General features: G+C 43.6%; 1 protein-coding gene across 1 annotated transcript; it reads left to right on the top strand.

Annotated features, from left to right (window-relative positions):
* The first annotated feature begins 5,790 nt into the window (after positions 1 to 5,790).
* F2RL1 (F2R like trypsin receptor 1) lies at positions 5,791 to 11,209 on the top strand. Its single transcript, XM_071580419.1, has 2 exons — positions 5,791 to 5,965; positions 9,332 to 11,209. Exons 1-2 carry the CDS (start codon positions 5,899 to 5,901, stop codon positions 10,432 to 10,434), a joined length of 1,170 nt encoding a protein of 389 aa, XP_071436520.1. The 5' UTR covers positions 5,791 to 5,898; the 3' UTR covers positions 10,435 to 11,209.
* Positions 11,210 to 12,569: the final 1,360 nt, after the last annotated feature.

The raw sequence follows: 12,569 nt of genomic DNA, 5'->3' as shown, positions 1-12,569 counted from the left end.
CCTTCGGCTGGCCTTTCGGCACACTGTATAGTCTGTTGCTGTGCACTCAAAATTTCCTTTACATGTCCAATCCTCCTGGACCCCCTTGCCTTTAAGGGTTGTTTCCTAGGGTAGGCTCTGACTCAGTTTTTTGAATAGGCCAAAATCTGCTCTCCAGAAGTACAAAGTAGAGTTTTTAATGGTGGCTCTACTTACATCCCTGAGGACTGAAAATTCTATTATTTCATGGTCACTATGCCCCAGGCGGCCTCCATCTACCAGCCCCTCTCTGTTTGTAAACAGTAGGTCTAGCAGGGCCTTACCCCTGGTAGGCTCATTTACCAGTTAATGAAGGAAATTGTCCTCTATACACTCCAGGAACCTCCTTGACTGCCTCTTCTCTGCAGTATGAAGCTCCCAGCAGATATCTGGCAGGTTAAAGTCACCCACAAGAACAAGGGCGGGAGATTTTGAGACATCTGCCAGCTGCTTGTAGAACAATTCATCTCCTTCATCATCCTGGTTAGGCGGTCTGTAACAGACTCCCACAAGGGTGTCAGCCTTGTTGGCCTTGCCCCTGATTCTGGCCCACAGGCACTCAACCTTGTCACTGCTGACCTCAACTTCAACAGAGTCAAGAGACTCTCTAACATATAAAGCCACCCCTCCACCTCTCCTTCCCTGCCTGTCTTTTCTGAAGAGCTTGTAGCCCCCCCATAGCAGCACTCCAGTCATGTGAGTCATCCCACCACGTTTCTGTGACAGCAACTATGTCATAGTTTTCCTGCTGCACTATGGCTTCCAGCTCCTCTTGTTTGTTTCCCATACTGCGTGCATTGGTGTACATGCACTTCAGCTGGGCCATTGATTTCATTCTCAACTCGGGCTCTATGCCCTTAGGCTTATCTCTGGAGAGCCCAGTTGCCGTCCCTTCCCCCTTCAAACGTAGTTTAAAGCCCTCCTAACCAACCCTGCCAACTTACGGGCTACGGTTCTTTTGCCCTTCCTAGATAAAGGAAGCCCATCTGCTTTGACGAGACTGGGCAACACGAAGTTTGCCCCTGATCAAAAAACCCAAAATTTTGACGATAGCACCATCCCCTAAGCCACCTATTGGTAAGCTGGGCTTCCTAAACCTCTCCTCATTCATCCCAGCTAGCACAGGAACTGAGGCAATTACTACCTGTGCTCCTGTCCCATGAAGAGATTGGGTCAGTGCCTTGAAATCTTTTTTAATTACTCTGGTACTCCTTTTATTAATGCCATCACTTCCAACCTGGACAACCAACAACGGGTAATAGTCTGAGGGTTGGATAAACTTAGGAAGTCTTTTGGTAACATCCCTCACCCTGGCCCCGGGAAGGCAGCAAACTTCCCTGTGGGACGGGTCTGGCCGACATATAGGGCTCTCAGTTCCCCTCAGAAGGGAGTCACCGATTACAACAACCCTTCTCTTTTTCCTCTTACCTGTAGTTGTAACCCGTCCAGTAGACTGGGGGTAATACCTAGGCTTCTGCCCTGCCTGTTCGAACTGCCGTGCAAACTGCCGTGCCACGCCCTCACTGATGTGCCACGCCCCTGTTTGCCCGCTCCTGTTCCCTGCACTCCAGGTCGCTTGCGCTCCCTAGAGATGTTTTTAAAGCCTTCTCACTCTCCTGCTAACGAGCAAGCCACGCCTCCAACTCCCTTCTGAGTCACCTGCTGAGAGCTGAAGGAGCAGCAAACAAAGCCTGCCAGGCATTTAGTACCCAGGAAGCCTGGTGGCAAGGCCAACAAGAACTGAGCAGGAAATAGAGACCTGTTCAAAGGAAAACAGAGATCTGTGCTCAGGAAAACAAGCAAGAGAGACTACTTAAAACAGCACAGGGGCCTTTATGAATGACAAACAGAAGGAGGAAGTATAAAGAGCCTGACCAAATTGAAGTTATCAAAAGGTGTATTACACCCATAGCCTTGATCTTGCATAACTAAAGGAGAGCCTTGCTATAACTTAATACTCAGGTACTCTCCTAGTTTCTAAGATGTCAAGTGGCTACCCTGAGGACAGGCTAAAGCACTGAGAGAGCACAGCTCTTCTGAATCAAAAATTAAGTTTTAAAATTAAATTCCTCACATTGTTTCATTTGACCCAAACTTCACCCTCATTCCTTGAACCATTACATTGGATGCATTCTGTGAATGATATTTTTAGTGCTTGTGCCAGTCCTAAAAGACATGTTTATTTTTAAAGCTAACTTTAAAAAGTGAATTTCTAACTTTAAAAAGTAAAGTTTTCTAACTTTAAAAAGCATTTTCCTTTTCCTTCCAAAACCAAGTTCTTCTTGCTCCTCAAAAGAAATCCACATATCTGTGTCAGATATATGGTACAAACAGCCATCCCTTACCCTCTCCCCCAACAGATATGTGGTATGATTACAATAAGCTATACACTAAAAACATATTTTCCATCTGAATTCAGTTTCTACTTTCTATTCAATATCTTTTAAGTCATAAGGAATAACTCATTTGTAGACCATAAATGGGGAATCTTCCTAACAAATACTATCTTTGCTGAAGGTGTTAGCTAGGAACGCTTGACTTCTCAATAAATTAAACAGAACAAAACCAGTACAAAAGCCTGGTCAGCAGTGCACAGATGAAGCACCAGAAACTGCCCACAAGTGCCAAAGACCATTAGTTTCTCATGGAATCATAGAGTTATTTGTGTTGGAAAAGACCTTTAAAGATCATCTAGTCCAATGCCATTTCCTGAGCAGGGATACCTTTCACTAGGTGAGGTTGCTCAAAGCCTCATCCATCCTAGTCTTGAACATTTCCAGGCGTCCCCATTCACATCTCCAGGCAACATGTTCCAGTGTCTCACCACCCTCACAGTAAAAAAAATCTCTTTGTTGTATCTTATATAAACCTACCCTCTTTTTGTCACAAAATGTCAGCCCTTGTCCTTCCACTACAGGCCCTGGTAAAGTATCTCCCCCCATCTTTCTCATAAGCCCTTATTTAAGTACTGAAAGACAGCAATAAGATCTCTCTCATAAGGCAGATTGATAAGAGTTCTGTATTAAAGCAGCCTGACACGCCCTCTTATAAGCTCCATTTTTAATTGCTTGGGAACCTAATGAATTGTTTGTAAGATTTTGAAGGAAAATTATCTTCACATCAACTACATGTTTCTGACACCTCTGTGAGAAAATAGACAAATTACAAATCTCACTTGGCATGGTTTTGTTACCCTCAACAGAAGTAAAGTCCAGAGCTGCATTTCCAAAATGCATCTACAGTCATTTCTACACACAGCAACACGGCTTCTCCAGCTGCAACTCTGGCCTGTCATGGGACAGCCCAGAGCAGATATTGTTTACCAACAGTAATGAATCCTTTGTCCTTGTTTTCAGACCCTTCCACTGTTGCTGGATCAAAGCAAAAGAGGGAAGGAACTGTCTACTTTTAATGTAAAGGGCACAGAAAGATGGACTGGACTGAATAAGTCAAAGGAAAACAAAGAGTGAAAATTGGGACTGGACACTGGCAGAAGAGCATTGACTGCAGAACCAGATTGACTGACCACTCCTTAATATTAGAGATATGAGAAATGAAACTCTGGAGACCAGTAAAGAGAGACTAGATAAAAAGCAACATGAGGAGACTACATTTCAGTGGACAAGGTGATTAAAAGCAGGTTATTAAATACCTATGAAATTATTTATAATGGTAAACAAAATAGCACTGAAAATGAGACAGAAAGAGGGATGAAGTCTGGAGGGATGGGCTATAGATGATACTTAGCAAGGAGGCCGAGACTTAGATGAGAAATCTGTAAACAGTCTGGATGGGTGGATGACGAATAGGAACTGTGCTTTGAGTATGCAGTAACTTATAACAGATTCAAGAACAAGAGGCCCTTGATGTCAACTCACACACTCAAAACTTCCAAGTGCATTTACTTTCATGCCTCTGTACTCCATTTTTCCTCTGTAAAGTGGGAACAACAAAGACATCAACTCCCCGTTGCATTCCATGACCATCAGTGAGAGTACTCAAAAAGAACAATTTTTCTTTTCAGAAGAACACAGAACGGCGTATATTCATAGCATATTCATTCAAAAAAGGGAAAAAAATCAAATGATTCTATTACTTGGACCAAATAAGGCCAATGGTATCCTGGGGTGCATTAGGAACAGTATTACCAGGAGGTTAAAAGAAGTGATACTACCCCTCTGCTCAGCTCTGGTGAGGCCTCATCTGGAGTACTGTGTCCAGTTCTGGGCTCCTCAGGATAAAAGAGACATGTTGCTCATCAAGTGGGTCCAACAGACAGTTACAAAGGTAACTAGGGCACTGGAGCATCTCTCTTACGAGGAAAGACTGACTGAGCTCAGCCTCTTCAGCCTCAAGAAGACACAACTGAGAGGGAACATCATCAATGCCTACCAGTATTCAAAGGGCAAGTGCCAGTGGAATGGAGCCAGGCTCTTCTCAGTGGCACCAAGCAACAGGACAAGAGGCAACAGGCAGAAACTGGAACACAGAAGTTCCACTTGAACATGAAGAACTTCTTTACCGTGAGGGTGAGTGAGCATTAGAACAGATTTCCCAGAGAGGGTGTGGAATCTCCTTCTACAGCAGTGACTGTGATTTAAAGAAATCCAGATGCAGATGGTAAAGCAGAGTTTTATTATGGCCTGGCCATAGTTGGGGTCATGCAGGGGCTCATGTTCTCAAAGTGTGCCTCCAATATGTACACAAAATTCAGAAGCTTTTATACAGCAAGTTTCAAATATTATCTATCACAAACATTCTTTGAGTTTACATCACCTGTTTATACATTCTGTTGTTTATTCTGTGTTTTCTACTACAAGGCTTTGCAAAACACATTATGGTTTCAAGCAACTACTCTTCTCCACCTCCCCCTCCGACTGCTTCCCACCCTCTGGCTGGGCTAAGAACGTGCTGAAAGCACTTCTCTTATCAGCCTTTATTCAAGCAAGCCCCTAATTCCCCCTTTATCTCAACTGCCCATATTCAGGCAAGCCCAATTCCCTTTTACTTCGACTGGTTGCAATTTGGGCAAGTCTCTGTTTACAAACAGTTCCATTTTTTGCAAAGTCACACTAAATTTAAACGGTAATAATAACATGTCCCTGTTTCAACTGGACTGGACACAATCCTGTGCAATGTGCTCCACGGACCCTGCTTGAGCAGGGAGGTTGGACCAAATGACTTTCTGTGGTCCCTTCCAAGCTTAGCCATTTTAAGACTCCGAGATTCTATGACGTTGTAACAAGAAAAAGTAAGGAATCTGTAACGCTCGACACAGTGTGTTATAACGCGCTCCCACAAAACGCTCCTCGCCCCGGCTGGCGTGACCCAGAACAATCGTATTCCGCTCCACCTGCAGCGACGGCTGCTCAGCCAGCGCTCCTCGGCTGTCCCGGGCAACAGGCTGGGGGTAACAGCGCGGGAACGGCGGGCAGAGCCCCCGGCAGGCTCGGGCGGCCGTGGGAGGAGGCGCAGCCCGGGGGGAAAGGGCCGGGCGCCGGTAACGGCCCCGGTATCTGCCCCGGTGACTGCCTCGGTTACTGCCCCTGTAACTGCCCCAGTATCTGCTCCAGTGACTGCCCCGGTAATTTCCCCGGTGACGGCCCCGGGCGAGCGGACGCGTGAGCCCCACGGACCGTTCGCGGAGGCTGGAGGCACCGTCATTCTGCGGCGCAGTGAGGGACACCCACAGCCAAACACCTCCGGCCTCTCACGGTTAGCCCCGCCGCCCTTCGCCGTGTGGGACGGGTCCGGTCCGGCCCCGCCCGCCTCCTGCCTGAGCCCAGCCCCGCCCGCGTCATCCGGCCCTCTCCGCTCAGGTATCAGGTGAAACTGGTCCTGGTGCGAGCGAAGCGGTGGTGGCCGGAGCGCGGCAAGAGGATGGCTGTGTGCCGCGCGTTGTGTCTTCTGCTGCTCTGTGCACTGCTGGAGGCCGCCTCCGCTGCAGGTGAGATGCGCGGCTGCCGGCGGGTACCGGCGCCGTCGGGCCCGGCTGCGTCAGCGTGGGCGGCCGAGCCCACCGAGGGCGCCGCGCTGGCCGCCCCTCAGCGGCGGGCGGGGGCAGGGCGGGGCAGGTTTCCGGCTCCCGTCGGGGCTGTGCGCACCCCGGAGCGGGCTAGAAGAGGGTCCCGCGAAGCCGATAAGGTTCGGAAAAGTCGGGCGCGTGGCTGTGCGGCTGCCGGGACCCGCGGGACGGGCTCCCCGGCCGTGGGGGATAGCGCTCCGCGGGCGAGCAGCCTAGCGCGGGTCCCGGCCCCCGCACGCTGCTGGGTCGGCGTGGCTTGGCTTCGCCCGCTCTGTGGGGATCCGTAGAATGGCCTGAGCTGGAAGGGAACGTAAAGACCATCTAGTTCCAACCCATCTGCCATGGGCAGGGACGCCTTCCACTAGACCAGGTTGTTTAAAGCTCCTCCATCCCACCTGCCTCTGAACACTGCCAGGGGTGGGACATCTACAACTTCTCTGGGCAACCTCATCACCTTCACAGTAAAGAATTTCTGCCTAATATCCAAGCTAAATCTTTTAAGGTTAAAGTCATTCCCCCTTGTATAAGGTACCTTCTCCAGCCTTACCATAGTCCCCGGCCTCCTTTAGGTAAACATAAAAAACCTCTAAAGACTATGTTTTTGCCTTTTTTCCCGGCTCTAAAAGCTAGAATTCTTTTTCTTTGTTAATCTATATTGAACGTAAGTGGTGTTTAGGGAAAAAAACCGAAACAGTTCTTCATATTAATATTTCACTGCCATAAAGTTAATTTTTCATTACCTTTTACAGTAAACTCCATTGCCATATCTGCACCTGCCCTTTGCACTGTGTCCTTCTATATTTCATCCTGGGCTTATGTACATAATAAAAGCATATGTGTAAACGTTGTGTGTATATTTGAGCCAAGCATATGATAGGTCCTGTTTTCCCATGGTGTAGATACTAGGAGAACTTCAAATTGTGTTCTTCAGAGTGGAGTTCTTGAAATTAAACTGCCTCATACTAGCCTAGTACTCTGACCTGGGCGGGATAAGGAATGTGGAATTTTCAGAGGACAGAGGAGAGGGAAAAGTAGTAAGCTTAAAAGTTCTAGCTGAGTGCTTGATTTCCTGGAGAAGGGAGGTGAAGTGAGCTGAAGTGTGATCCCACCCTAATAAAGGGAGATGCACTAAGTCGGGGCTTATTGCGGCAGTTTTCAAACAGGCTGATGCCATTACAGCGGTGTGGCGAATCTGGGTTGTAGATCCAAAAGCCAGGGTGATCTTAACCTTAGTTCTGTGTGGGTATTACTGCTATGACCTAAGCTAGTTAATTTTTGGATGCTCAGTGCTGCTGTCGCTTTTGTGTCTGCAGGGTAGGCATAATTCTGCTATTGGTATGTAGTGGGTTATGTCTTCTGGACAAATGACAAGGGATGTTGAAACAGTCCTTTGTGGGAGGAGAGTAAGCTTTTCCCGTGGGCAGATTAGCAAGTCAACTGCATTCTCTGTGTGTGAGTCAAGCAGGGTGAAACTGGACTTGGAAAAAAGCTCGATTGTTATGGAAAACGGCAAGTGCTGAAAGAGTAGGCAAAGGATGTAGGAAATGCACATACCTTACAAAGGCTACAAAGAAACAGAACACTGTCTCCCTATATGGGTTGGGCTGACAAAGGCAGACCAATATCCGTAGTCAGAACTTTTGAGGTTCGAACTAAAGTCAGCATAAAATCAAGATTTGGTTTCTGAAATCATCCATATAGTTTGACTACGCCTTAAAAATAGATTAAAACAAACTTTTGTCTCTATTCTGCCACTCTTGCAATACCAAGTCCTCTCTGTGGTTCAAATATCTATCCGCTTTAGAACAACACTTAACTGTGTGTCATGCTAACACCTGGGGGCTTTTTGGTGAGCTTTTTTTTTTTTACCCAACCTCTGAACATCAATTGCAAAGCATTGTTTTATATCTGATCACAAAACATAAGAACAGAGTGGTAGCATTTGCTCTCTAGTTTCCTACAATAATTCAAGTCTTTGGAATTGAATACAAATAGTATGACTGCAATTTGATAATATTGACCACTTTCTGATGGACAGGTGCTGAAAACAGCCCTGCACACTGCATTTTATTAAGGTATTCTGAGAACTATTATCAGCTTTGAATCAAGAGCCCGTTTCCAAGCGTCTCCAGGATCTTTCTCAGCTACGCCTTAAGCCTGAGAAGAGGCATTGCTTAGTTAATTGTTGTTTTAGTATATAGCATCTGTATAAGCTATGTCTTTCAAGCTGGTTTTATGTCTTCTCCTGTTCACAGCTCAGGTTAGGGACCTGGGATTGCTGCATTATACAATTAAACCTTGCAGTCTTTAAAAGTATTGCTGATGTAATCAAGAGACTTGAAGACCTCAGAGCAGGATTTGTGTAATTCTCCCTCATTTTAATTACACCACATAGAGACTGACTGGCATTTGAATTGATTTTCTTTAGGATGGTTATTTCGTTAGTGTAATTTAACCTTCAGCCTACTGCAAAGACTTGTCCATGTCATTGTACTGGCTCACCGATATGGTTTGTAAGTTCCCATGGCATTTAAAGAGGCAGAGCAAAACTTTCAGTACAGCTGTCTTAAGTATGAAGCAACCATAGCTGTCAGCTCTACCACTGGGCACTTTGAGTAGAAAACGCAGAGACCGTGTGGCCACCTTGCTTGTGAATTGGAAGGAGATCCCAGATGACTGGCTCTATTGCATCTTCATTCACAGAAAATTCGTATGTTCACGTTTCAATTCAATATGCTAAAATATGCATCTTTCCCCCAAAATCACTTGAGCATAGCTTTGGATATTTTATTCTGAGTTTCAGTTCTAGCTTGTCTGAAGGTAACACACTCTCTTTTTACTGCATACCTAGTTGTTAAGGCCATCTAAACTGGGGAAGCTTCTGGTGCAGTTACATTAACCTACAGCAGAATTTTATAAGTTCCAGCACTGGGTGATCTGGCACCGCGATGTGGAAAGTTAATGGTGCCCTGGGGTACTTCAAGCACTTGCTGTAACTGTTCAGGTGGTAGAAGCACCTGATGGCCCATGTTAACAAGGCATTTTTAATATCACTGGTGACATGGAAAAGTATTTCAGTTGCTGGTAGAATCCTTTAATAGGGATACAGGTTGTAATTTGGATAATAAAACAAAGGGAAGATGAATTGTCAAATGTTCAAAAATCAGTCTTAGTTTTTCTGTTGATAAGGCTGTCTTTAAATGTTCAGTGTAAATCACTATGTCTAGTTTACTTTTTAGAAGAGAAAAAAGTCTGTACTTCTATAACAGCATCTTCTTATTTTTTTAGTTTTAGAGTCTGGGGGACTCAAGAGTCCAAAAGGAAGAAGTTTTGCTGGCCAGAAAGTTAAAAATGCAAATAATTCTGAAGATTTATACCAAGTGGATGAATTTGCAGCAGAAGTCCTCACAGGAAAGCTTACTACAGTTTTTCTTCCCATTGTTTATATCTTTGTCTTTATAATTGGTTTGCCAAGCAATGCTGTGGCCCTCTGGGTCTTTTTTTTCCGAACAAAGAAGAAACATCCAGCTGTGATTTATATGGTTAACCTGGCATTGGCAGACCTTCTTTTTGTTGTCTGGTTCCCACTGAAGATTGCCTACCATCTAAATGGCAATAACTGGCTGTTCGGTGAAGGCCTCTGCAAAGTACTTGTTGGATTTTTCTATGGAAATATGTACTGTTCCATTCTTTTTATTACATGTCTGAGTGTACAACGGTATTGCGTTGTAGTGAACCCCATGGCGCATTCAAGAAAGAAATCAGAAATAGCCTTGGGTGTCTCCATTGCTATCTGGATACTGATTTTGTTGGGCACCATTCCGTTGTATCTTGTGAATCAAACGGTATATATTTCAAATCTTAACATCACTACCTGCCATGATGTATTACCTGAAAATGTTTTGGTTCATGATATGTTCAGTTATTTCCTCTCACTTGCAATTGGACTCTTCTTAATCCCAGCTGTTGTCACTGCTGTCGCATACATACTAATGATTAAGACTCTGAGTGTCTCCCTCATAGAAGATGGGAAGAAACGAATAAGAGCAATCAAGCTCATTATTGTTGTCCTGTCCATGTATCTCATCTGTTTTACACCTAGCAATGTGCTGATTATTGTGCACTACTTGATCCTCAAAGCTTATGGCCAGAGCTATATGTATGCATGGTACATAACCTCACTGTGTCTTTCCACTTTGAACAGTTGTATTGATCCATTCATCTATTATTATATTTCAAAAGACTTCAGGGATAACCTTAAATATGCTCTTCTTTGCCGAAGTGTGCGAACAACACAGAGGATGCAAGTGTCTCTCTCATCAGGCAGATACCCCAAGAAATCAGATTCTTACTCTTCAAACTTAAATAGGACCAGTAAATCAACCTACTGAGTTTTAAGTTAAGAAAGTGAACTTTTAGTATTACTGATGAAAGGATGTGAGTCACAATACAGTCCTTTTGTACAAGAGAGTCTGAAGAAATGTCTCTGCATTTTAGTTACATTAAAACCTGGAATTTAGAACTGACAGCTGCTTATTCTGTTTAGAAATCAAGCAGGTAAATCTTCCTGATAGACTGGAAAAACCCCACCAAACAGATGCTCTGCAGAAATGCTGCTGACTTAGAAGTCAGTTGTGGCTGAAGACATTCCTGTTCAATATAAAAGTTTTTAAAAAGCAAAATGTCTGGAATGTTATGTAGTGTTATTAGTATATTTAATTAGCACATAAATCTGTTTTGTGTAACTGTAACGTATTAAGCAGCTGAACAGACTGTGTTTAGGATCTTGCTTTATGTACCTGCTTACACTAAACATCATTTGAAGCTGTAGAGAGAAGAAAGAAGAGAATCCATTTCACCATTTTGGTGTAGACTGTTTGTTATCTTTAATATAATGTAATTTTTGTATTGTTTTCCAAGTTACAGTGCTGTAAATACTAACATGGCAGAAGCTTATAATGTTACCCTATTGAGTTGATAAGCTGAACTTGTTATCAGCTAGCACTGGGATAAAATATCAGTTGAGATTATCCATTGTTACTAAACACTTGGCCAGTACATGATCTTGAATGGGGATGTATAACAGTTTTGATAAGTAGCTATTTGATTTTATGTAACGTGCCTTGTATTTTTTAAGATATCTAAATAGGATTTTTTTATAATATATTTGAGTTGGATGCTTTCTTTTATTCTTTCATATACACTTCAAAATGTTGCATAGTTCAGCTTGTCTGGCTTCATTGTAACAAAGATATTATTCCTAACAGTGAATTAGAAGCATGACAACTGTAGCTGTAATGTCTGAATGGGTAATGTAAAATTTACCTCATGACATGTTTCTTTAAAGAGCAGTAAAAGTAGGATGTTTTGTGATGGTATTTCAGAGGACCAAGCTGAAATAGCAATGTATATTAATGTCTGTCTTATTGAGGGGCAGAGAGTTTACAGCTCTTTGGGTGACATCGACCACAAATGCTTCTTGGCCATTAACAGGTTTCTCTGCCTGTTTCCTGACAAATGCAGGGAAATAACTGCATATTTATTATTGAATAGAAGGTATTATGCATCCTTGCTGAAAAATAACTGTACATAAGAGTCCATAGTTCACTGAAAGGATTTGGGAGGAAGGGATTTGCACCATCTTCACAGAAGGCTGTCTGAACCCTTCCCTTGCTCTCTGTGTAATAAACAGAATATGAGAATGTCCGTTATCTTGCTAAACAGCCCTGCTTCATATATGGTAGTTAGTAATATGAAGGAAGGACATCCAGTTCATGTGATTACAGCCCTACCTGTGCTCTGTCAGGAGTCTTAAGTGTTGCAGATTGTGTTGTAAAGATGATAATTGTCTATGCCTGTCTATATAATACCACAAAGAGATTGCTCATGATTCATATATGGCTGTTAAATGACAAAAATATAATACACTTAATATAGCCAGTTTTTTTGGGGACAAGTTTCATTTCATGTTGTTATTTAATCAGAAGCACACCAAGTACTGTTTATGTATCTGTAGTCTCACTCTGTTGTTTCTTTCCTGTCATTCCTGTCAAATAATCAAACAACTTCACTGCAGCTCATGTGAAGGAGAGTGCTGATCCTCTTGAGCATTTCTCCCTTTTAAACTTCATCTGCAGATCAACAAAGCAGGTTTCAAGAAAGGATCTTTCTTACCTACAGCAACAGTGGAGATCTGCCAATGACAGGAGTAAGAGTTAGATGGTATTGCAGTATGTTGGAAGCTTTTTGAGAAAAAAGTTTTAGTAAATACAATTATTTATTTTACAATGAGGTTGTACAATGTCTGACAAATTTTGGAGAATACTATTCAAGGAGCCCACAGTCATTTAAGTGAAGGTTTCCCCCTACCAGGTACATTGCACATCCTTACTTTGAATTTAGCACCAATTATTTTGCTCCAATTAACAGAGCAAGTAGACCATGCTGGTCATTCAATCAATTTGAATCAGTTCCTTCATCTGACAATTGTGTGCTTGTGCAGCCAGATAGCAATGGGGTAAGAACA

This window comes from Pithys albifrons, chromosome Z (genome assembly GCF_047495875.1).
Source record: "Pithys albifrons albifrons isolate INPA30051 chromosome Z, PitAlb_v1, whole genome shotgun sequence".
Lineage (NCBI taxonomy): Eukaryota > Metazoa > Chordata > Aves > Passeriformes > Thamnophilidae > Pithys > Pithys albifrons.
This window is presented reverse-complemented; position numbering and strand designations above follow the sequence as displayed.